Below are 25,223 nucleotides of genomic sequence, written 5' to 3'. Positions count from 1 at the left end.
GAGCATATCGCTGGGCACAGGCGTGGGCATGTTTGTGGAGTACAGGAGAGAATTTGGGGCAACAGGGGAGGGGAGAGGTGGCTGGCTGCAGGCAGGAGAGGCACAACCTGCTGCTGCCCACCCCGAGCAGGGCTTTGTGCTGTCCTTTCATGCCACAAAGCAGCAAATTCCCAGGAAGATGAAAACGGCTCTCAGGGTTTGTGCAAAGGAAGGGGGGATGGGGGTGGAGGGGGAAGCGGGAACAAAAAGTAGAAAAAGGAGAGGGAAGAGCTCAAGAGCAGGCACAGCCGTGCACAAAACAGTTGTTTTCAGGTGCCCTCTTCTGGCCTCGTTGGGTTTCTCCTCGGATTGGGATGTTTCTGGCTCGGTCTCTCTGCCCTGTTTGGTACAGCACAGTCACATTTTGGCAGCTTCCACCAAACGCAGTCTTCTGTGATCAGATGTGTTTGGGGCTTTGATTTCCACGCCCCCCTCCGACTCTCGTATCATCCCCCTGTGGGGAAAGGGAGTCCCTCCAGGACCTTCCTCTATGCACCATCCAGCTTGCACTGCTGAGCTACTGCAGCCACTATAGTTAACACTGTGAGGTGGAATAGTTAAGCAGGGGCAAGGAGTGCTTTACACACCAGAAAAGGATAAGAGAAATTAAGCTAGCAGTCCTTTAGAAACCAACCACTTACTGTACTTAAGCAGATGTAACCTGCAGGTTAATGCCCGTCCTGAAAAAGGCTAGGAGAAGGGTAGGGAGGAAAGGTAGAGCAGGACTGTATGAATGGAGACCAACAGGGACACATACCTTCACAACTGTGTTTTGTTCAGGACACCAGCCAAGATAACTCTCCATTATACATGAATAGAAATGTTTCAGAGATAGAAAGATGAAGGATTTCAATCTAAACCACATGGAGAGGACAAGGGGCAATGGGTACAAATTGCACCAGGGGCGGTTTCATCTTGATGTAAGAAATAAATTTCTTACAGTGAGAACAATGAAACCCTGGCACAACCTCCCCAGGGACATGGTAGAGTCCCTATTGCTTGACTTTTTCATAGAATCATAGAATCATAGAATAACCAGGTTGGAAGAGACCCACCCGATCATCGAGTCCAACCATTCCTACCAAACACTAAAGCATGCCCCTTAGCACCTCATCTACCCGTGCCTTAAACACCTCCAGGGAAGGTGACTCAACCCCCTCCCTGGGCAGCCTCTAACAGTGCCCAATAACCCTTTCTGTGAAGAATTTTTTCCTAATGTCCAGCCTAAACCTCCCCTGGCGGAGCTTGAGGCCATTCCCTCTTGTCCTGTCCCCTGTCACTTGAGAGAAGAGGCCAGCACCCTCCTCTCTACAACCTCCTTTCAGGTAGTTGTAGAGAGCAATGAGGTCTCCCCTCAGCCTCCTCTTCCCCAGGCTAAACAACCCCAGCTCTCTCAGTCGCTCCTTGTAAGACCTGCTCTCCAGCCCCCTTCTCCAGCTTTGTTGCTCTTCTCTGGACTTGTTCCAGAGCCTCAACATCCTTCTTGTGGTGAGGGGCCCAGAACTGAACACAGTATTCGACAAGTATTTCAAGACAAATGGACAGAGTGTCAGATGATCCTGTCTAGGCTCTCTTTCCCATGAAACACTGGACCAGAAGATCTCTGAGGTTCCCTCCAACCAGGACTGTTCTATGGTTCTATTTAAAACACAGTTAAGAAATCCCTGCATCTTTAAAAACAAAAACACGCCAATGCTGCTCATTTGGGAGACGGCTTTCAGTTCCTTGTTGTCCCCCACCTGGGCTGTGATTTGAGTTCCCGTTCCTCCACCAGAATTTGCAGCATCAGATTTTCCAGCACTCCTTCTGCTGAGTTAGGAACAAGGAGGCACTTACGGGACAAAGCCATTAGAGGCTGGGAAGGATGTAAGATGAGCTGCAAGGCCCTACTCCCACCTCTGCCCTTTCGTTGACACTCAGTCTTGAACACATCCCAAACACTGAGGCTCTGACATTGTTTTTTGTCTTCCAGAAGACAAGTCATATCAATGTACCCTCTGGAAAAATTCGGAGAAGCTGACAGTGAGGTTTGCCACATGTTGTGTAAGTGGCAGGACATGTCTGAGCAGCTGCAAGAGGAACCAAAACTTGAACCTAATTGTAGCAGAGATCACAAACAGAAAGTAGGGACTGATGATGTGTTTTGAATACAAATAAAGGAGAACAACTGTTTAAGAGAAGTGTCTAGCTTTGACCATTCAGATTTCCTTGCATGCAAAATAAGATCCAAATTAATGGGTAATTAACCATTATTCTATTTGTGCATTGGGCTGATCTCTTTTACAGGCACAGAATACACTCTGTTGGGGGAGGTACGTAAGGGCCAGTTAAGTCCACATATTTGGATAAGCTCCCTTTAAGCCTAGACTGTGTAACACAAGCCTGATAAATACTGTGTATGAAGCATATAACAATAACAGCTTTTCCACTGCCTATTCTAGGGAAAAGCCTTCTGACCCCAAAATACTCCCATGCCTATTAGTCTGGACGTAAATTAGCACAAAGGAAGCATGGGAGGAAGGGCACAGAGCCATTGTCGGGCTGTGCTATAGTTGTCCCACTAGATGACAGCACCACCTTGGTCTTCTGTACGTCGTGCTCACAGCAGCACCAAGCAGGCTCCTGCAGGAAGGGCACCTGCTGCCTCCACTTCTTGTCCCTGGAGAAAGCTGATAGCACAGTTGCACAAAGGACTTGGGCCAAATCCTGCAGGACAGGGCTTTGTACAGGAACAGCTAGGTAGTTCTGTGCTGTAAACTGCCTTACCTGCCAAGAGTGCTCACCAGTAGCCGGCTTACACATGCTGTGCTTCATAGAATCATAGAATAACTAGGTTGGAAAAGACCCACCCGATCATCGAGTCCAACCATTCCTATCAAATACCAAACCATGCCCCTCAGCACCTCATCCACCCGTCCCTTAAACACCACCAGGGAAGGTGACTCAACCACCTCCCTGGGCAGCCTCTTCCAGTGCCCAATGACCCTTTCTGTGAAAAATTTTTTCCTAATGTCCAGCCTAAACCTCCCCTGGCGGAGCCTGAGGCCATTCCCTCTTGTCCTGTCCCCTGTCACTTGGGAGAAAGAGGCCAGCACCCTCCTCTCTACAACCTCCTTTCAGGTAGTTGTAGAGAGCAATGAGGTCTCCCCTCAGCCTCCTCTTCTCCAGGCTAAACAACCCCAGCTCTCTCAGTCGTTCCTCATAAGGCCTGTTCTCCAGCCCCTTCTCCAGCTTTGTTGCTCTTCTCTGGACTCACTCCAGAGCCTCAACATCCTTCTTGTGGTGAGGGGCCCAGAACTGAACACAGGATTCGAGGAGCGGTCTCACCAGTGCCGAGTACAGAGGGAGAATAACCTCCCTGGACCTGCTGGTCACGCCATTTCTGATACAAGCCAAGATGCCATTGGCCTTCTTGGCCATCTGGGAACACAATAAAGCATCCATAACTGTTGCTATCATTGTAGGGCCAGCACACAAATTTCCTTTCTCAGCCAGTGAGATCAAGCAGCCGTCAGATCCCTGGGCAGTAATGGGTGAGCTGCCCCTCAAGCATGGGTCCAGCTTTGTATCCCTTCCTCCAGCCATGCTGGTCACCACCCAAGGTAGAGACTTTAGCCCAGGATCACTGAAAAGGACCAGCTCTGGCTATAACGCAGGCACAGCACAAAATTCACTTGTTTCATGCACACAAGTCCCTGCAGGAAACATCTTCAGTGGCATTTCTTAGGTGGGGCATCCTGGCCCACTCTGGACCCTGAAGTGGCAGTAACTATGTGTCCAGCTTGCCATGGCAGAGATCTCGGAGCCACGCCACTAGCTGACAAGTTTCTGCTTCCAAGGCACAACTGCCCAATGACATCATCTGCTTGCTTTTCACACACCTACATGACACTGAGCTGGGAGAAGGAGCAGAGCAGCCAGGTCTCACGTGACAGAGGAACCAAGTGTGTCATGGCCAGGCAGCAGTGTCCCCAGGCCTAGCCTGCAGGGGGTTAGTGCCTGCAGTCCAGTCTGCAGTCCTGGGCTAAGCCTCACCTGTCCCACGGAGAAGTATTGTCCGTATCATTTCCTTCATCCTACCTTCCTACAACATTTTTTTTCCCCCAAAAGGATGAAGCATCTTCATTTTATACCTAGGAAAAGCAGAGCTTTTGCTTCCCACCTGATTAATCTAGGCCTGTAAACTATTCTTCTGCACTTTTTCTTATTAAAGCTTCGGAAGCACGTGTCCTTCAAAGCTTCAGGAGAGGAAGAGGACCAACAGTTCTCACTGCTTAACGTATGTGTACATATGTTGAGACAGCTGCTTTGGTGCCCTCCAGTAGTGGTGCAGTTTTTCATCTCTAGATAAGACATCACGCCTGCATTTGCCTTAGGTGCTCTGTCACAGATGTTGTTCTCTAGCACAGATGCTTTGAGAGAAAGGAGGTTTACAGCTACTTCTTCTGCAGTTGCCATCTTGAAATGCCTCTCCACACTGGTCAACATCCCCTTTAACCCTGACACCATCTGTGACTCTTCTGAGCTGCGGTTTGTTGTTTTTCCTAAAGCTGGCCCAATTTTCTTGATGTGGTATTTCCAACATCAACAGAGAGGTATGCCGCAGGTAACATTTGATATTCAGAGGCAAACATACCCAGCCTCTTTTCCCTAGAACATATCCCAGACAAGCTGACCTTGTGGTACAGGGATGCCAAGGAGGAAGGGTGAGATGGACAAGAAAGAGATAATGAGAGTGTGCTTTGGCAGCAATAGACAGGGACACATTTGCTGTTCTCAGCAGCATGAGACTAGGCAGCCCATGTGCAGCCTGGACTTCTAGGCAAGATGAGATGTCTGATAAAGAAAGAGGGTGGGAACACCATTTATTTCCACTTTTTCTTTCATTTCATATTTTTGTTTATTTTGCTTATTAAACAGACCTTTCTTTGGAAGACTCTCAGAAACTCTGCCAACTCTCAGTATTTGATTTCCACTAGAGGGATGAAGGTTCCTACAAGTCACTTGCTGTGCAGACATGCTTCCTTCCTGCTTTTTTAAAAAAACGATGTCACGCGGTTCCTCTTTTGCAGTGGTTAGCTTTTGGCTAAGCTTGTCTTTTTTTAAATGGCTAAAAGAAAAATAAAGTCTATAGAAACTGGAAGCTCAGCAAAAGCATGCTGGAGGTATTGCTGGTTGAGTTTGGGCTTTGAGATACAGGCGTTTCCCCTGCAACAGGAACCACATCCTCATTCACATTCACTCACTCACACTGGCCCTGGCTACTGAAATCGCACTGAAGCCAACTAAAATTGAAGTTTTGGCTAGTTACAGTGACCATTGCGCCTGCAGCACATAGGCCCTGCGATCACCTTTGTGTTGTACAGTCTGTTGGCTCTACACCCGTTCACACAGCCAGGAATTCTACAGCCATTGCTAGAGACGCTTCTCCCTCAGGTGGTGCATTTAACAGGTGTAAAACCTCCAGGAAAGTAGAAATGGAATAAAACAGTGATGCCAGCATAAGCCAATACCTACAATACTCCCTTCTTAGCCAAGAGGAGGAATCAGGACCCTGTCCCCAGCAGGAATATGAACAGAAGCATCACAGAAATATCCCAAGCCTACAGCCCATCCTTGCTCTCCCAAGTTTGCCATCTGCCTAGTGCTCAGGGCAGGGACAGCCACTAAGGGACAGGACACATCATTAAGTGTGAGATGAGGGGTCAGGAGTGAGAGCACAGCAGGACAAGCCCCCAGCCCACTGGCCTCTGACACAGAGCTGCTTTCCAGGCAGGGAGCTTAGTGAGCTTCTGCCCAGCAGGACCCTCCAGAGAACCTACCTGCAAACACGGGGGGTTCTGGGGCACCCAGCCAAACGGGGAGGGGGCTGAAGCAGGCTTTGGGAAGAGCCCATCATGGAAGCAAGTGAGGTGCATGCATGTTTTGTGAAAGAAAAACTGGAAAACCCCTACACAGGAACTCATGGGCAAACAAGCATCCCTTTATTTCATTCCCATTCTTCATGGGAAAGCTCACCTTGCTCTTGAGAGAGGAAAAGGGGTTTGTCTGACTCTGGCTGCTAACAGCAGCATGACATTTCATCGTGAGCCTCTTCCAGGGCTACTTGTCCGAATGCGCCAGCCTTACCTCCTGTCCCCATTTCACTGGTGCTTAGCCAGGGAGCAGTAAAGCACAGAAATGCAGTTTTGAGATGCCTGCAGACAGTTTTGTTTCAGAGCTGTTCCCCTCCAGCTGCCAGCAGTGCCCATGCCCTGCACATCTCTACTCACAGACCCCCTGCCTTTTCACCGCGCTTGCTCACCTGCCGCATGCCACCCAGAAGGGCTGGAAATGAAAGCGGTTATTTGTGTGGGAGGCCAGGCAGCAACCTGAAACGCTTGCCTGCTGTTGTTATGTAGGTGGAGAAAGCACATGGGAAATGCAAAAAATGAGCACTACTATGCAGCCAGCATCTCAGTTGTGTGTTTATCTCTTCCTGTTATCTCAAAAACTATATTTCAGAGGCACTGAAGGCAGAAACTGTCTAACAATTTCAACCAAAAAAAGCAAAGCACCAGCACTGTATTGAGGTTGATGCTGCCGAGAGCAAGGTGGGCAGGATCAAATGTTGCCTCAGTCACTTGTTTGCCCTAGTCCTTGCCCTCTCCTTACCTCTGCGTGTACTTTGATCAAACCAGCGACTTACACTGGTGATGCATGTGCTGAGGGAAGGACCACACCACAGACTCTGGGCAGACAGGGCTCACAGTGTGCCCAGCAAGACTTGGAAAAGGGGGAGTCAGCATCAGCTGTGCACCTCCCACTGCAGGAGACAGCAAAGAGGCATAACCCTCTTTGATCCTTTTGGAGCCAACGAGATTGGCAAAGACCAACAATGGTAAAGTGACTTTCTGGAGCAAGGCTTCCTAGAGCAGGCATGGTGAAAAGGAACTGTGTTCCAAAGCCGTGAGGGCACCTTGGACATCCCCTCTCCTCCCTGTCAGCAGGCAGGCTGTTCGTAGGCTGATGTGTGCATAGGTGTGTGCTGAGGAGTTGTTCAAAGTGGAAAAATAAACTGCCCAGAGTGGGTGTTTTGTAGGAAATGAAAGCTAGAAAAGAAAGTAACGCTGCAGCAGTGCTGCCTGGGGAAATGTCACAGGAGGGGAGAACAAGGCATCTGGTCCTGGGATTAAAAAAGAGGGGGGAGGCATGAGGCCCAGCAAGACATGCCTGAGCCCAAAGGGCAATTAGCAGTTCAGATGAGAGGTCTGAAGGCAAAGAGAAGACCCAACCCAGGACTGTGAGCGTAAGAAAGCGATGTGACTCAAATTCTGCTTCCTGGTTATCCAGTTCATCTACTATGATTCAAGCAGCCATTTCTGTGCCTGCTCATCCCTCTCCACCTTCCCCGCTGTTCAGTGTGCTATATGCACCAAACCTGGCTTAATCTCCCTGGGCCAGCTCAGCTGCTCCCTGCCCTCCTTGTCTGCCCCAAATCCCGCCCAGAAAGCCCTGGGCAGCAATTGGCAGATGCCCTTTACTGATCCTACTGTGAAGTTACCTTCTGCTGCGCAGGCTCCTCTCTACCCACAGCTCCACTTTGCACCTTCTCAGTTCCAGCAGAAAGTCAAGGAGAGCGGCAGCCGTGTTGTGCTGCTCTGCTGTGGGCTTTGGGAAGGCCCCTTTACCCATGCCGCTGCTGTTCTTGGGGAGAGAGCAGCTCCCCCTTCACCATGGACAATTTTGGTGAGGGGGCTGTAGGTTTGCATCCCCACCAGCCTGGGGTTGTTTGCCTTTGCCTTGCCCGCAGAAATCCACAAAGCGTAAGAAATTTTGCCAAGTTTTCTACTTTCACTGCCAACCTCCCTTCTGAAATGGAGCTGGGAGGCAGTTAGGGTGTTGACTCCTTTCTGACCTTTCAGGAAGGACGGCTTCCTTCTTGGCAGGAGGTGCTTGGAGCCCAGCTATAGCAAATCAGCCCCAGCTGCTTTGCTGGGACAACTTCACCCAGAGACGGCAACTTCACCGTCCTGTGGAGCTGCAGTTCTCCCCCTCCCCAGCAGCAGAGCAGAGGGGAATTGCAGCTTTGGATGAGCACCAGAAGCCACTGGAGCTGCTGCTCTGGCAACACTCTGCAAGTGTAAAGGCTAAAGCTGTGCCCCTGAGGGAGGGAAGCGCTCCCACCGCCTCTGCTGATCTGTGGCTCAAGGCAGCAGCTGGGCTGCTGCAAGGATGGGGAAAGGCTCTTTTGTAAACTCCCACCTGCAGGAAGGAGAACTTTGTTGGGGGAGAAGGTATGGAGAAGGCTGCATTTGACATCCCTCCTCTGAGATGACAGTGGTAGAGGATGTCAGAAGGCCACTTCACTGTCATGGGACCTCTTATCGTGCTCTCTGTCAGTTAACTTTTATCTTTGTTCCCACACCATGAAATAGGTGGGAAGCTTGATAGCTACGTGGAATTGATCTTATCTGAAAATCCAAGGCCAGACCTCTTACATTATCACTTGCAGGACATGAACAAGCCTCTCAGTCCCTCTGAGCCCAGGGTGACCATTGGCCAGTTTGGGGATCAGAAGGTGAGAGTCATGCCAGCCCACTCGCTGCATGGCCAGCACGTGCACGGAGCGTTGGTGGAGCACCTCGCCCACCCGGCTGAGCTCTGCTTTTGCCTATTGCCCATCTCCTGGAGCACTACAGTTTGAAAGACAAACCCAGCATTTCTTAAGCCTTTTGCAAGGTTTCAGCATGCTCAGGGAGCTGATGCCCTGTCTGCCAGAATGGAGAAGGGAGCTGATGGGCAACACAATCCCAGCTGGGGTCTTTCTCTGCATCACAGCCTGAAGATTTGTTGCAGAATAAGAACAAAATCAGTGTCTTTGGTGGCTTTTCCCCCATTACATCATTGTGGCAAGCATTCCAAGGAAGATATTTGAATGAGCCATGGTCTCCTACTTGACCTTTTACAGACTGAAGGTTTTATTTTAGAAATTAAATTATCTAACTGGCTCCAGAACTGCCTGTGCTAGAAGCAAGAAAGCCTCCCTCTGGACTGGCTAAAGTCCAGCTGAGATACAAGCAGGTCTTTTATACTTTACTAGAAAGGTCAAGTTTAGGCAACAAGCACTACTGATGTCAGGCAGATTAAGACTGGGGTAGAAGATTTGTATCTTCTGTACCACCGATTATTGATCTTTTGGTTGCCTGCTCAGACTGCAAAACTGCTGCAGGATCACAGGACAAGTGAAGAGTTGCTTGATCACAGGGCTACACTTTCACGGAATCATAGAATCATAGAATGGTTTGGGTTTCCTTCGGCTCTGACTCAACAGCACATCACCAAGCAAAACTGATCCCTGCTAACACCCAGGTAGCATCAGCTGTGTCGTCCAAATTGGGGAAGACAAGGCAGCACCCTTACAGAGCACAGCTCAGCATGTCAGTTGTGAAAAAAAAACATTTAATCTTGTCTGACTCACTGCTAGATGTGTCTACAAAAGAAGAACCAAGAAACGTTGCAGCAAGTATCACCAGAGCTGAGCATTTCCTGTTATTTCTTAGGTCTTTCTGTCAGCTCATTTTCCAAACTGAAAAATCCCCTACAGCATAAAAATACAAGATTGGAGTGCTCCATGACACAAATTCAGAAAAGTTGCTGAATTTTCAAGTAGGCACCAAGTAGAACTCAAGGCCATACAAGTATCGTCCATTGGGGTGCATCAGAACAAACAGGAGGCGTCTCAAAACCAATAGTGACTATCAAAATCAAAGACGTCAATCAAAAATATTACCCCAATGAGACTCTGTGCTAACAGTATTTTCTTGCCTACCTGACAGAGGACTGTGTTTGGGTACAAATCCACCCAATAAGGCTAAATCCAGTTCTTTTCACTTAGCTTTGTGCCTCTCAGCACCCAGTTGTGAGTCATTTAGCTGGAGCGCAACAGGGCAAGAGTCTAGTAAACCAGAGAAGACCTTGTGGTGAGTTGCACAGTGGCTGAGAGTGTTTCCCTCAGCCGACAGTTAGAACAGCCAGGTGGAAGGCAGTATTATAATACGCACCTTCACACTTTATTCATCCCCACTGTCATGGCCTTTGGCCTGCCCTCTACTCAGGATGCTCACTGGCAGCCCTGCTTCCCAGGAGAGGGAACCAAGGACAGTTTTTGGGTGTGCTCAGCCCTCACATGCTTTAAGATGAGACAACAGAGGTTTCCACAGTTCACAGGGTGGTCTCAAGCCTGGTCTTGAGGGCAGTTTTGGACCCAGTTTGTGTCCAACAGTGGAGAAGCTTCTTGCTACCCATTCCTATATTGGGCATGACTTAGTGTGTGCTGCAGTTTCTTACCAGAAGAGCAAGCACACCTTTGTTCTGGGCCGGACTCAACCTGGCACCACCTCACATATGCACTGGTGTCCCCCTGCAAGGTCCTTTGACAAGTGCCACCCCACTAGCCCCAGCCCCAGGCAGAGGAGGGCCCAGGGCAGAAGCTGGTGGGAAGCCCAGGGGGTCTCTCAGAGGTATGACAAGAAGCTCGCCAAGCCTCTGTGGCAGGGAAGGAGCATTTCCAAAGCATTTCTGTAGCTCTGTTAAGCTTGGGGCACAAAGAGCTCTATCCAGTGGCAAGGGATCCCAGGAGGAGTTTGCGCTCCTCCACAGGTCCCAGTAACCATCTCTCTCGCCCAGGAAGGACTAGTGCTTCTGCAACCACAGAGGACTCCCAGCTCAGCTGCTTGCTCTGGAGAGAGTGCCAATAAAGCTGCAGCCATGCAGGACAGGCAGCGTGTGCTGCCACACCAGGTGTCTGTGCTCACCCACACCCACACAAACCCACCAGCTGCTGGCACCTGGATGGCAGCTGCTGCCTCCCAGGGACTGGTGTGAAACCTCCTGTGTCTGTGTTTTCATGGCCCAGGGACCAAAATATTTTTCTTTGTCCCAAAGTGAGATCCAGATACTGAAGTACCAGCACAGGTGTGAACTAAGATCCTCTCCGCTCACTCTAATCTTTATTCGTTCACTACAGGGATAATAGCATATGTTACAAATGAAATGTTTAACAAATGCAACTTTAAACAGTGAAAGCCCTAAACAAGCTGCAAAAAGTTAAGGTGAGAGCAAGTGACGCTCCCAGGGCTGTGTCTGCCATCGAAGTTCAAGCAAAGTGACTGAGCTCTGGAGGAGACAGAAATCTCCTCCCTGATAATTTACTTCCCTGCCCTTGTACCAGAAGATAAAAATAGTCACATTTCTGAAGAGAAACAAAGGATGGCTGGTTTAACTCCCCTGACATGTGTAGGATAGTCAAGCCTGAAAGAGGTACAACATGTTCTTCTGCCTCATGCAAAAACAAGCTAGCAGGATGTCTCATCCTCTGTGGCTCTTGCAGTTCTCTCCTCCTCCACCTGTGCTGCCTCTTACACCACATCAGCCAGTGTACTCAGTCAGACATTGCTCTAAAAAGGTAACCTCTTTCAGACCTTCAGCTGTCCCATAGAGGCAGTTGTGACTATCCCCAAGGACCATAGGAGCAAGCAGTGTTTGTCCAGCACATAGAGGGTGATGCAGGCAGTTAGTGCAATCCAGCCTCTCCCTTTGAGAAGGAGATCTCTCAGCAGTTCTATCTCTTCACCTGGTAACACATGGGGTGCCTACCAATCAATGGACATGCTCCCTCACCATCATCAGGAGGCCCTGTGATGAAAAGCCATGATAATTCAGACAATGCCACTAGTAATTAGACTGCTTGGCAGTTTGTAACACTTGTTTCACGAGCCAATGGATATCAGACCTCTTCTGTGACAAAAAAAAAAAAAATTGCCTGGATAGACAAACAGACCTGTACTGAGAATAAAGTTTCATTTTATTTGCCAGCAAGGAGTCACAGAAAAATGAGCTGAAATAGTCCTTGAAGAAGCTGTGTAGCACATTGCCTCAGTCCTCAGCAGGATGAGGATGCCTCACAGATGGCTGCCTCATCTCATCTGCACTTTGAAACCCACGGTTTTGGATATCCTTTCCTAGAGATCTATTTCAGTGCTTCATTTGAAAAAAAAAAAAAGAAAAAATGTCTTGACCTAACTCTCCCTTGCTGCAATTTAAGCCAATGGTTTCTGACTTAAATATGGTAGAGAAAGTAAAAAGTTTAGTCATCTTCCACTTGCATTTTTCCCACATACATGCTTCAAGGGTCTCACGTCTCCTTTCAGAATTCTCTTCTCTGCATTAGATGACACCAATTCTTTTGACTTCAGACAAGCACTTAATTATATACAACTGTTTTTTGATCCAGGAGGTTATGCATTTGATGCTAAAGCCAGAGGGCTGTCCTCAAGTGTAGCAGAAGAAAAGATACGGGACACATCACTGTAAGATCCTTAGGCCCATGTTGCATTACTAGAGCTTTAGCTTCTTCTTGATATAATCCATCCAAAAAGCATGAAAACAACAAGGTGCAGTAAAAACAAGTGAACCACAGAAAGACACAGGTTTCAAGGCTCAATGCTCCATACTCTAATATGGAGATATTTGAAGAAAAATGGCCACAAGGATGAATGCCCATCACCTTGAATCTCCTCCACTGGGTCTTTTCATCTCCATTTGATGCTCTCTCTCTCATTTTCTGCAGTGAAAGCTGTCGTTTCTTAGCTGAGCGTTACGCAAGGCTGGGCAGGAGGGGTTCCTGACTATTGGAAATTTTCTTTTCCCAGTGAACGGTGGAGCAGAGAGACCACCATCCCTCCCAGGGGAGACATTCAAGGTCTTCCTCTTGGGTGGTTTGGAGTCCGCTGCGGAGTGCGAGGCCTGGGCTGTGGGGGCAGCGCTTGCTGCTGCATCTGGGGCTGTGGCAGTGGCCGCTGCTGCACACGCAGCTGCTTTGGGGTAGGGTTGCATGGTGGCTGAGGGAGCTCCCGCACCACCATTTCAGGTTCCAGCTGGCGAGCCTGCATCATTTGCTCCTCGTCTGCAACAACAGAAGGACACAGCAATCAGGCATGTACTCAAGCCTAAACAGAAGTTGAACAGCCAGGGAAAAGCACTTGGCCCAAGCAAGAAAAAGTCAAGTGTTGTCTTACCTGGAAGGCCACTGCCACTCTGAGGTGTTCCTGCTATTCCAGAACCAAAACCCCTTCTGCTTGCATACCCCAGGGCATGCCCAAAAGCTTTTTGGCTGCCTGGTTGAGGTTAAGGTACCTGAGGGCGTTTGGGGCAGCTGTGCCCTCTCCGTGCTGGGGGAACTGACTTTGTCAGGGAGTCCCTGATGGTCACCAATAGACACCCCATACACCACCATGAGTATTTCTGTCCCGTTTTGGAAGTGGGCTACTGAAAGGCTAGTAACCCCAGAAAACAACATCAAAGCACTCTACCATGCTGGGATTTCCAGGCACATGGAAGCCAGAGGGCCAGAGGACCAGTCGTGCTAACCCTTGTGTCAGCCAAACCACTGGAACATTTGAGGTATCACCTGAGGTTTCCTTCAGTCATTGTCCTCTTTATCTTGACATAGACTGTTGTGGTGTACAAAGCAGCTTTAACACCCATTTTGTAACTCAAGAATTGACTCACACAGAGACTAGCTGTTATTTGAGACCATACAGGAAGCCTGACGCAGTGTGAGGAGACAGGACTCAAAAACAAGCCTTTAATCTGGAGGTGCTTCCTTGGCTGTAGGGTGACATCCCTGCCAGGGCAAGCTCCCTCCTGCTTTAGTCTTCCCCTCCAGGTGGGCCAGATAACGCTTCCTGAGTGGCAGCTTAATGTCCTCTGTCCACCCAAACTAGCAGAAATGCCCTTGTTGTAATTCAAGGCAACCCCTCCATGAAGACTGGAGCCCACTCTTAGGAAGGCTTTGGAGGTTTAATTCCTGTGGTCTTAAAGAGGTATGAATTTTGGACACAGATGAAATGTCTGCTAACTCTTAAAACCTCAGCTCTTTAAAGTGCTGCAAGTTGGACCTCCAGTGTTGACAGGCTTTCAAGGACATTGTTTTGTAGAAATGACAAGCTCTGTGAGATGCCTGAGGAAACACAGGAAAGATGAGCCCTTCATGCCCCTTCTCACTTTCTACAGTGTTTCCAAACGCTTTACACCATATAAATTTAATAAAAAAAAATTCTGATGATTGGGGGTCTAATTATGTATTTTAGCCTCATGGACAGTCATGGTGGCCTTAGACAAGCTTTAGAGGAGCGACTCTTCCCCCCATGAACAAATAAAAAGGGTTGAGAACAAGAATTCTTTTGTTCAAAGCTTATATCAGAAACAAAGACTAGCAGTGCCAGCCAATCTGCTGAAATTTACCATATGCAAAAAACGAGTTCTTGCTCATGTCAAGGCAGAGGGCATGCTCTTGCCCACAGGCGTGCTGTCAGCAGGAAGCTCTAAGATTATAAGTGGGTGGATGGCAACCTCAAGCCCCTTAAACACTTACCCTCATTTTCAAGGCTTTCTGCTTTCTTCTTCCTGATACAATAAATAACCAAAATCATAAAGATGACAAAGAAGATTGCGCCTCCTGCAATGCTTAAGATGAGATAAAAGTCCAGCTGTCCTAGTTAAGGGAATGAAAGAGTATGTTAGAGGGAAAGAAATAACTTTCACAACATCTACCTAGAATTCTGTGTTTTCTTCCGTTGACTGTAAAGGCAGTCCCAGTGACAAAGCCCACGCTTTGCTTTTTCTCTGTACACAGCAGAAAGCTGCTGGTCGTCATGGTGGAGAATTTTGATCGCTCCCTGATGGATTTAAGTTCTGCATAAAACTGAAACCAGAGTATTCATATGTGCCAGCTCATCATATTTCAGCTACCATAAATGCCCTGGTTTTGCTAGCAATGGACCCTTTTAGGGACAAGCATCCAGGCAGTGCTTTTTTACTACTTCCTACTCAGCTGGAAACACTGAAACTAGCTTGCTTCATAGTATTTTGATACTTCCTCTTCCATTTTTGGCTATTTTTTAAAAACAGTGAATGAAAGAGACAACCAAACATCCCACAGCCTCAAAATGCGAGTTTGGTATGCCTGGTGAGCAAAATTTTTATGAGTGTTCCTTATTTTGGCCAGATAAAGTCTGCAGGACACTAGCCTTCCTTTGCCACCTCCTTCTTGGGCTCTCCTCCTGGCACACAGCTTTCACGCTTGAGCACCGCACTGTGGAGCTGAGCCCAGCAGAAGCGCGCCTTCCTTAGCTTCTCCGGGGATGAAGATCCAAAGGGGATGCGACCACTGGTACCACCCTTAACATTTACTGGGAATGCACGTGGAAGGCAAAGAGTGATGACACCAAAGCCAAGATGTCTACTGTATATAGTATCAGCCTGGGCTGCCGCAGTGGGAGAAAAGATAAGTACCCTCAGTGATGTGGTTCTTTGCACCTGTTTTAGCCACCAGCCTTACACTGAGGTGTATTTTACCTTTTCTGTGCCTGTTTCTCCCAGCTGACTAGGAGGTGAGCCCAGGCAGGTTCATGCATCGTTACGCTTATATGAAAAGTTAGCTGAGCTGAAGCCTGTTCAAGTGTGCCTTGAATGCTAAAGGTCAAAATTCAAGGCAGTAGCCCTCAAATGCATGACCAGATGTTCATGGAGGGCAGCAGGGTTGGAAGGCCGTTTGGCTACAAGATGAGGGATTTTTAGTCTGCTAGGGAGCTGGTAGACTCCTGCTGCCTCACGGAAAGGGTTGAGGGATATCTAGTTCAGGTAGGAAAGGTAGAGCCACATAGTTTTAGTGGTTTTTTTGTGTCTGAGAAATGCTATATTTCTACCTTAAAGATCAATGTGGAAAACCTTTTCTTTCTCTGTTAATCTGAGTAAAAACAATCTCTCCCATTCAACTCCCCCTGTGAAAGAGTCCTTTCTCAAGGACTGAGAAGAAGTGAAACTGTCTAGCTGATAGCTAAGGTCTGCCTGTACCAGTAATAAAGGCAGGCCCATGCTTGCCTGCCAAGTGCCCTGGGATGGTCAGCTTCAGTCAGTATTTCCTCATTGAGACAACATGTTTGGGCTAGTTTGGATGTGTTTGCATCCAGGAGCATGTTTTCACACCTGGTTGGGAAGTCCACACCACATCCTGCTCCCTTGCATCCCAAGCTAGCACCAGTAGGACTGGGCAGCCCATCAGGTCAGGCACTTGTGCAGCAGAGAAGAACCTTTTTTGGCTATTTTGGGCATTAGGGGGATCCTTCAGGAGGCAAGGGCTGCACAAGAAAGCAGAGGCCACCCTGCCCCTCAGATCTTAGCCCTTCAGTTGACCTCAGCAAACCTTGTATTGCTTCAGTAAGGCCTCTGTACCTTAAAGCTTGTTCTTTCCCTTCTCACGCTGTGGGCTAGTCTTTGGACTTGGACTTTCCTTAAATTCATAATGGCACAAACAGCTGGAAATAGTGAGGCAGCTCCCATGAGCCCCCCACTCTCCACTAGCTCTAGCAGGAATTTAGAGCAAGAGAGTGCTTTAAATGAAGTGCTTGCAGTTAGGTGGGATGAACCCCCACACTGCACTGGAAATATGAACTTTGAACTGAACACCACATCCAGTGTCATACCAGTATGATTTATCCCTTGGTTTTGTCCTAACTTTCAAAACTTTTAGGAGAGGAACAATGACTTCCTTTGCCTATCTAATCACTTAAGCATGACACTGCCCATTTAAAATTGAGATCCGTCGGTTCTGCAGCTGCATCTGTGGCTTAGAAAGATGATGCTTCTTCAAGTGAGTAAGAAAATCCAAGGTACATTTGAGCAATGCTCACCTGAGTCATTCCACAACAAAGCTCAGCTAAATTCTCCCTCCTGGTTTCTAGGCCAAGCTGGAGAGTCCACGTAGCTTATTTTTCCTCTTGTGAGAGCACCCTTCCACATCCAGAGGCAGCAGGTACCACCATCTTTTTAAGTATGATCATGAAAAGGAGAAAAATAGTGTGCAACTCATTTCCCTACCATGAGGATGTAAATCAAGAACGAATTCCCTGAAATCAATGCCATAGCTTCATACACATAAGAGAAGATCCCAAGATATATTTTCCAAAAAATTAAGCTGTTAATTTATGTTGTGGTAGCTTGAGTAGTTTTATACTCTCCTATTGAGGTCAACTCTCTGGCTTTGTATTGGTTGACTGAGTTAAACCTTTGGGAAGTACCATTAGTTTTAAAAGAATAAAGGAGGAAAAAAAGGAGGGGGCAAGTGCTTTTTTGTCTTTTGCAGATGGTTGCTAGTGATTAAAAGACTTTCAGGCCTACCTCCCCACTTTCTGCTTTACCTCCTTGGTCCCCCACAAGTGATGGTTAACATCACTTGAGTCTGTCACAATGCTGACACCAAAAAGTCTTTCAGGATAGCCCTGACAGTTCTTAGAAGAAGAGTCAACAGTGATGGAGGGGAGCAAGAAAATGATGGGATTAGCAACAACCTGTCATTTATTCACCCCTCTGCCTGCCTGATCTTGCTAGCAGGCTGCAGTTTCCCCCAAGAGACTTTACCTCCAGCAGAGGCAGGATTACAATGTGTTCCAGGGGCGCCTCTGCCCCTCACAAGACACTTGACCCCAGAAAGACTTCTCCCCCTCTCCCAAAGACCCCCAGGTCTCACTGAGCACAGAGGAAAACCACCAGCTGCTGGAGAAGAGGAGGAACATGGCCCATCTCACATCCCACTGTCCCTGGCTTGGCCTTCCTCCTGTTAGAGCAGGGATGCTATAAGGGTAGCCATGGGGCAGGCAGGGTGGAGAGGCTGGTGATGTGACAAGACTGGAAATTACTAAGAGAAAGCACAACTTGTGGCTATCACAGCAGCACTGAGGCCCAATAACTGCAGCGGCATTAGACTTGCAATGCTGGGTACCAAGAACCATCAATGCTTCTGGCACCTGAACCAGTTCTACAGATAAAACCAACTGCATCAGGTTCTATGGGTCCTGCTTAGCAGATTCTGGCAAAAGCAGATGCTTTACCTGAACATTTAATTACTTTTTCAGACATTTTTTTGCTGACTTGGTTCTTAAAAACACATCTGAACATCCCAGAATACTGTGTGATCAATTCCAAACTTGTTGCATTATTTTGGATTATTTTGCTTTTCCCCTGAGTCAGTTCGATTATAAATGTTTCATGTTCAGTCTTCTGCTTTGCTTCACACTTGACAGATACGGTTTTATTCCTGCATTCAGCAGTCAGGATTGGCTGAGGGACAGGCTCTGAAAAAGAAGAGAAAGGACAGGCACATCTCAGATGGCTTTTCCTTTTGAAAGCCTCTGTTATTAAGCAGAACAGAGAATTACCCTCAGATAAGCTGTAAGGGAGTAACACCAGCTAATGAGGCCAGAGAAGAACAACAAGTAAGTCACACCTCTACCGCAGAAGTAACATGGGATTAATAAAGAAAATTAGCCTACATAATCTGGCCTAGAAAAAAACAGAGCTGCACCAAAATGGTTGGACCACATGAGCAGGTGAGGGGAGGAAATTGTGGTTTTAGGGGAAGGCAGCAGATGGGAGGGACTTGGAGCCATGGACACCTCCAAGTCTAGCCCCAGTCTTTTGATGCAAATGAAATCAGCTTCTGATCTGCCTGTGGCCATCAGGAGGGATTTTCTCTAAGACAGGGCAAACAGCTACTTAATATCCTTATGTATAACCAAAGGCACTTAGCTAGCATGACAGCTACAGCATGAAAATCGATCATAACAGAATAGAAAACACAAAACAGGTGCTTTTTAGCTCTCAATGAGGTTAGGACAGAGATTTCCATCTCTTCTTGTGTCCTGCAAACTGCTAGCTGTATTTTCCATAACTGGTGACACTGGAAGAGCCAAAAAAGCCTGCTGGGTTTTCCCCAGCTAGTGGTAACAGGCAGGGATAACAGGAAAAAAAAAAATTCTACCTTTCAGATCGGCTAGACAAAAACATGCCAGAGCCACCTCCATTTGTAGGCAGTGTAAATTATAGAGAACATAAATTTTAAAGCCAGTAAGGGCTGCTCATAGCAAATGCAGTCTAGGTTCACACTGTGACACCTTCAGCCACCCTTTCCTCATTAAGCCTACTCATCTTCTGCAAGCCGTCACCTATCCTTCACAGGAGCACCCGAGTGTGAAACACTAGAGGCCAGATACCAATGGTGGATTTGTGTGATGATACCATCTAAACAATATTTTTTTGTACAACTGTCTGTCCAGCCTTGGTACCAAAGTATAATCTGGCTGAAAATATTACTCTAGAACCTGACAGTTACTAAGGGACTTGACTTGCAAAACTGCTCTCACAAGTAAGGCAACCTCTCTGTTGCACAGTAGATTAAATGATGCAGCACATAGCTCACTTGCAACCTCAACCTGAAATTGAACCCACAACTCCCCAGTGACAGCTCAGTGGCTTAAAGTATGAGTAAGTAGCATCAGGCCTTGATGACTTCCTGGATCTGTAGAGAGTTTGCAATAATAATTCCTGAAGCAGTGAGATGCCCTCATTGCTCAGCAGTAAGTTAGCCACACAGGAACCATTCCAGCTGTTGCTGCTGCCTTATCGAGTCATCACTTCTGTAGTGCAAGCTGGTGCCCACAGACTCAAGAAGCTGGCAGAGGTGTGCATGCTGGCTGAAGGAGGACAGAGCAAAATCATCCTTTTGCTGGGAGAAAAACCCACTGCTGCCCTACAGGTCAGAGGTCTGGAGAGGTGGCAGCAGCAGTAAGGAAGCAGAATAGCTATTCCCATCTTCCCTACTCATCCCCAAAGCATTAGGCTGCTACCAATCTGATCTCTCAAAGACAGGAATGGAGGCTGCCTTCATGCTCTAAATCCATGTAAATGAAATCCCCAGGTATGCGCTGCTCAAGCTTTGAACAGCACAATCTGTGTATTTGTGGTGTTACACTGTGCAAGGAGAGGGTGCAGTGGTCTTCTTCCCCTGCAAATTCAACTCCTATTGTGGTGTACCTCAGGTGACATGACTGCTGGCTATTTTTTATGCTAGAGTAAAAATGGAGTGGAATTGGATTGGCTAAATGCCGGTATTTAATGCCACCTGGGCTCCCAAACACTACTCAGCAAGTTGGCAGATGCAACACAAGGTGCTCACCTTGCTGCAACAGTAGCTATAGACCAAAAATCACAATTCGGTGCTCATAAAGTAGCACCAGAAGTACCAGAAGTGCACAGCACATCAGCCACAGGTGTACCTCACGTAGGTTGCTGTGACCCCACAAGAGGTTTCCAGAAGCAGGATGCTGTTGGGAGCATAGCCCCACTCACGTGGTGCTGCCCCAGCTCAGGGCTCAGGGCGCAAGGGCTCCCAGCACCACCTGTGATGCTGCAGTAGGGTCATCTGCACTCACCCTGCTCTCAACATGGACATGCTCACAGCTGCTTTCTTGGGCACACATAGAAACCTGGTAGCTGACAGAGAGGGGAGCCAGAAAGAAGCAGGGGACCAGAGCGCATCAATAGGAGCAAGAAAAGGGAGAAGAGTGTTAGACTGCTGTCAGCAGCAGGAGGAAGAGGTACATTTCACAGAAGTCCCTCCTGAACAGAAAGGGAGGCAATGAGCACGAAAGGCTGTCAGAGGGAGTGGGAATACAAAGACTTACTTGGCTGTGCTTGGAATGTAACAAAAAGACTGACAACTCACCCTGAACGATGAACATTAAATCTTCTTCTGCCTTCAGTCTTCCATCCTGCTGATAGACAGTCACAGTGTACTTTCCACTGTCCTCTTTCCTCACCTGCTCTATTTGCATGGTCCCATTTAGGAATATCTTACACCTGCACTGCTCTTTATTCACGTAGTACTTAACTTTCCTATCTTTTATCTGAAGAAACCTTTTTCTGTCTCTCAGCCATGTTGCATCGTATATGCTCCCAGTCACAGCAGTGATGTTGAGAAGAGCCGACTCATTCACAGCCATGTAAATCCATTTGCTGACAGAGCCTGTAAACAGGACAACCAGCCCATCAGCATGTCTCCAGCACCCCCCGTGCCATGCTCAGCAGCCACAGCAGTGACCCAAAACCCTGCTCTTTGCTACCCTGCTGAGTTGCCTAAGCCCCTCTGCATGACTGATGCTGTCTTCTTCCCCAGCTCCAAAGCACTTCTTGATTGTTCATTAGAGCAACGTCAGCACCCAATTTAATTTTGAACCAGGAGAAAGATAAGAGTCCAGCTTTCAAAATCTGGCTTTATGCTCTGGCTGACTTATTTGGATTGATTTTGGATGACAAGATTCATGGCTGCCCATGAACTTAACCCTTCCAGAAAATAAGGTCAGAATAAGGTGTGTTTTCAACACGGCACAGGCTGGTACTCAGAGCACCCACTGCAAACATTACTGTGGACAGCAAGAACACAAGCTAGTAGTGTCCCTGCACAGGATCAGTTCAGCAATAAATGGCAATAATAATAACTACTATGTCCCGCGCCACGCAGTAAGTGTAAGGCACTTAGCTGGAGGCAGACCCAGTGCTGCCAGCTTGCAGTGCTCCCCCCTGACCTCCCCTGCTGGAATATATTAACTTGATTTTTCCAGCACAGGGTCACAGTGGAGCAAGTAAGGTGGGAAGAAACAAACAGCTAACCACATTCTAAGAACTGATCGGGCACTGGAGATGTTAGGAGATAAGCAAAGGCCAAAAATATACCTCCTTTTTGCATGCCTTCTTTGATGACAGTTCTCCTCTCCAGAACAGGTAAGAGGTAAGAGAAGATGCTTCCCAAAGGTGCTACCAGGACCTTAGTGTGGGGTTGCTGAAGGAGACATTCAGGAAAGCCAAGGCTGCTAAACATCAGTCACGTTACTACCAGTGGGGATGATGCACTCTCTGGGCGGTGCCTGGGTGACCTTTGCAAGGTCCATCTCCAGTAAACCAGAACTTCAGAGTACAAAGTTTGTCAGAAGTTCACTTCAAGTTAGGTACCCTCTCCACCCCCATGGCGGGTGGAAAATTTGCAGGAGGAGGTAGAAGAGTGCTCACAAGTGTCAGGCGGGATGAGCCCACTGATAATTGAATGTGCAGTCAGAGCCATGGCTTATTTCATTTGTCATTTTCTTACGTTCATTCCTCTTCAATTTCTAGGATAAAGCCAATCACCAGGAGTGCATTTCTCTTCACATCACCAGATAAAGCTGATTCTGCTCTAATTTTATAGATTTTAAGCATTTGTTCCCTACAGACAGAAAAACTACATTTATGCACTTTTTTATTACAGTCCTTTCTCCCTGGTATCTAGGACAAAGATAAACTATATCACAGAGGGGAGACTGAAATCCAGTTGCCATTTCATGAAAATAGCAATATTAGAGCTAATCAAAGGATTAAAATAGCATGACTCTGCAACAAGAAAATGAATACTGCAGCGCTTCCAGTATTTGACATATCTGATGAAATATTCTCAAATCAAGCTATCAAACAAGGGGCCTTGGAAACAGCTATCCTCCACGCAAATGACACTCCAGATTATAACCAAGTATTTGAATTCTGATACTTGTTTCTGCTTAGTCACGCTCAGGTATTTAGAGCTAGTAGTAGGATTTATTTGCATAACAGAGACTATAATTTTTTCTCACCTCTTTGGAGGTAAATCTAAGTTTTAAAGGATAATTCAATTACATATGTATGGCCAGACCACCTAGACACATCTCTGAATGTTTATCTGGATACCTGTCTTGCTAACGGGAAGTTGAATATGCCACACATATGATACTAAAAATCTGATTAGTTAATGGAATAGCATTTCTCCTAGCACCAACCGAAATGCTCTCCAAGGGGCAAGAAGATCTGAACTGGCAGCACAGAGCTCACTTGTAGCCACAAGAAAGGTTTAAAAGGGAAAGCTCCAATATTAAATTGAGAGATGCAAGGAAGTCTCTGACAAAAGTTTTCCATTCGAGGGAATAATCTTAACTTCTGCTGGGGAAGAAGTTTTATATCTCGCATTAAAAAAATCTTTATTTATCTATTAATTTCTTTCTAGGGGAAAAGAAGAGCATTAAACAGCCATACATACAATCTATAGGAGAATGAACAGGGGTGGGAGGGGAATCCATGCATGATTGTATTGTTTCCTTCTCTTATAGCCTTCTCTAATCTGTGAGTTAACACCTTAATTAAGTTTTTAGATTAATATTTTAAAAAATAATGAGAGCAATAATACGCAAAATGTAAAAGATGTTTTAACATCCTAGACTATTTCGGCTCCACTGAAGACACTGAGATATATCACTCTTTCTGTTAATATTTATGGAAGAATATAATTGCACTTTCAGAAGATTTGCTCGTCTTTGATAAGAAAAGGAAATTACATGCGATAATACACCGTGAACTGGATCTCTAATGTAGTACAAGCTACCTTGAGGGCAGAGAGAAAACTGCATGCTGACATTTCTCGTTATACATGTGTCAAATTAAGGCTCATTATCTCAAAATCCAAACTGTTTACAGCTTATTATTAGAACTGGAATAGGAAACTCAGGTCCTGACCTCCCCCCCCCCCAGCTGAAAATTAAATAATAATAGCAATAACCCAAATGTCTTCACTTATTGGGAAAGTGGAACCAGTTTCTTATCAGCAACATCCCACCAAGTTGTAAATGGTTTAAAATGCAGTTTTAACAGTGCTAACCCAAAAGAGAAAAAAGTGGTAAGATAAACTCACATTTTACACTGGGAAATAAAAGCAGAAAGGACTTGACTAGGAAAATCCTCCAAAAGTTCATTTTCAGGTTCAAAAAATCCAATGTTGCCTTGTCTAATGATAGCTTCTGACAGGTGGAAGGATTTTCTGCTGTGAGTAAGTTGTTGTGGCATGTGTCAGTACAGCCCTTGTGCCCTCCTCCCCTCCTCCAGCTCTCACCCTAGCACTTCTTGTTTCTAGCAGAGACATAAAAACCATGCGCAAGAAACCCTTCTTGACAGGGTGTTTTATCAGGATGGGGACAATAGGCAGTGACAAGGAAAAAGCACCAAAATGCAGGAATGCCCCTGAGGTCTGCCTACCCAGCTGGAGGGCCAGGCTCATTCCCTTCAATGTTCACCTGAAGAGTTCAACTTCAGCCTTCAAATCCTAGTGGGATGGATGCAATTTTGTGGTGGAAGAATGATGTGAATCCTTCTGCTCCTCTATAGCCTCATCAGCAGTGAGGGGGCAGCAAGCCCAGGGCCCCTGTGGGAAGCAGGTAAACTGATGGCTGTTGGACAGCATATGGAAAGGAGACACGCTTCCCTTGGAAACCATCAGGATCGGCTTTTGCCTCACAAAGGTGTCCTGCAGGCACAGCTGACCACTTGAGCAATCTGAGAAACAGGGATGAGTGTGGAAGGGGATGAAAAGACTGCCTTTGCCTAGCCAGAAACCAGCTCTAAAGCTGGTTGGTGTGGAAAAGATGGTGAGGAAAGAAGCCAAGAGGAGGAGGCATGGGAGCTCAGGCCAGAGTCCCATGAGAATCTAATAGAACCTTTATTCCTGATTCCAATATGAAACCAATGGGGTGGTGAGGGTTTTGAATTGTATCATCCTCAACATGGTCCCTCTGCTACAGGGGCCACTGAAATCTTCCAGCGTTTTACCACTGAAAAAGACCAAGAAAGAAGACAGAAGAAAAGCTCTCACACAGGAGATGTACAATATTAGAGAAATCTTTCTCATTCTTTCATATCGTTCTTCTTCCTTGAAGCTATAGGTTGGTCTTGCAAGACACCTCTCCTTCTCTGACTTTGTCATCTTTTAACTGGTACTAATGTCGGTAAAAACTACCTGGTTTTCACAAAAGAAGAAAAAGTCAACTGAGGTAAAATGCACTTAGGTCACACAATTGCTGCCTCTGCACATTGCAGGAGAACCTATCTTTTCTTCCTACTTTTTGTTATTGTTCTGTTACAAAGAACACATAAGGGCGGCTCTTACAAAAGGAGAGAGGAAACAACAGCAGCAAGCTGACATTTCTGTGCCTGATCTTTACCCTCCGTGGAGCTAACACAAGCCAGCTACAAAAGCAGGGCACTGGCAGAAAGGGACGTATCTCCCTGTACAGTGGTGCTGGACCTTCAGTTGGGCCTGTCAGCCCATGGCTGAGGATGCTTGGCCTCTGATTAGCTAGATACTTCCACTGCCTGGCATGCAGTAGAGCAGAAGGCAGAATGGAGCCATGACAATGGAGTAGTTCTTTGCAGTCATTACTATCTCTGTGGTTTTGTTTCCACTGCAAAAGCCACAAGGC

At 47.0% G+C, this 25,223-nt stretch overlaps 1 protein-coding gene across 1 annotated transcript; it reads right to left on the bottom strand.

Moving 5' to 3' along the window:
* Positions 1-11,020: 11,020 nt before the first annotated feature.
* Positions 11,021-23,849, bottom strand: CD2 (CD2 molecule). The gene is made up of 5 exons (XM_069869665.1): positions 23,663-23,849; positions 20,642-20,941; positions 17,970-18,212; positions 14,456-14,575; positions 11,021-12,985 (listed from the first exon to the last, which is right to left on the bottom strand). The coding sequence occupies exons 1-5, from the start codon at positions 23,721-23,723 to the stop codon at positions 12,777-12,779; spliced, it is 933 nt and encodes a 310-aa protein (XP_069725766.1). The 5' UTR covers positions 23,724-23,849; the 3' UTR covers positions 11,021-12,776.
* Between the last annotated feature and the right edge of the window lie 1,374 nt (positions 23,850-25,223).

Source organism: Phaenicophaeus curvirostris, chromosome 1 (assembly GCF_032191515.1).
Source record: "Phaenicophaeus curvirostris isolate KB17595 chromosome 1, BPBGC_Pcur_1.0, whole genome shotgun sequence".
Taxonomy (NCBI): domain Eukaryota; kingdom Metazoa; phylum Chordata; class Aves; order Cuculiformes; family Cuculidae; genus Phaenicophaeus; species Phaenicophaeus curvirostris.
This window is presented reverse-complemented; position numbering and strand designations above follow the sequence as displayed.

Coding starts and splice junctions, on each gene's coding strand:
- CD2 (XM_069869665.1), bottom strand. CDS start 23,723: ATGAACTTTTGGAGGATTTTCCTAGTCAAGTCCTTTCTGCTTTTATTT. Junction 20,942..23,662: donor TTTATTTCCCAGTGTAAAAT/GTGAGTTTATCT, acceptor TCCTGTTTACAG/GCTCTGTCAGCAAATGGATT. Junction 18,213..20,641: donor TTTAATGTTCATCGTTCAGG/GTGAGTTGTCAG, acceptor CTTCTTTTTCAG/AGCCTGTCCCTCAGCCAATC.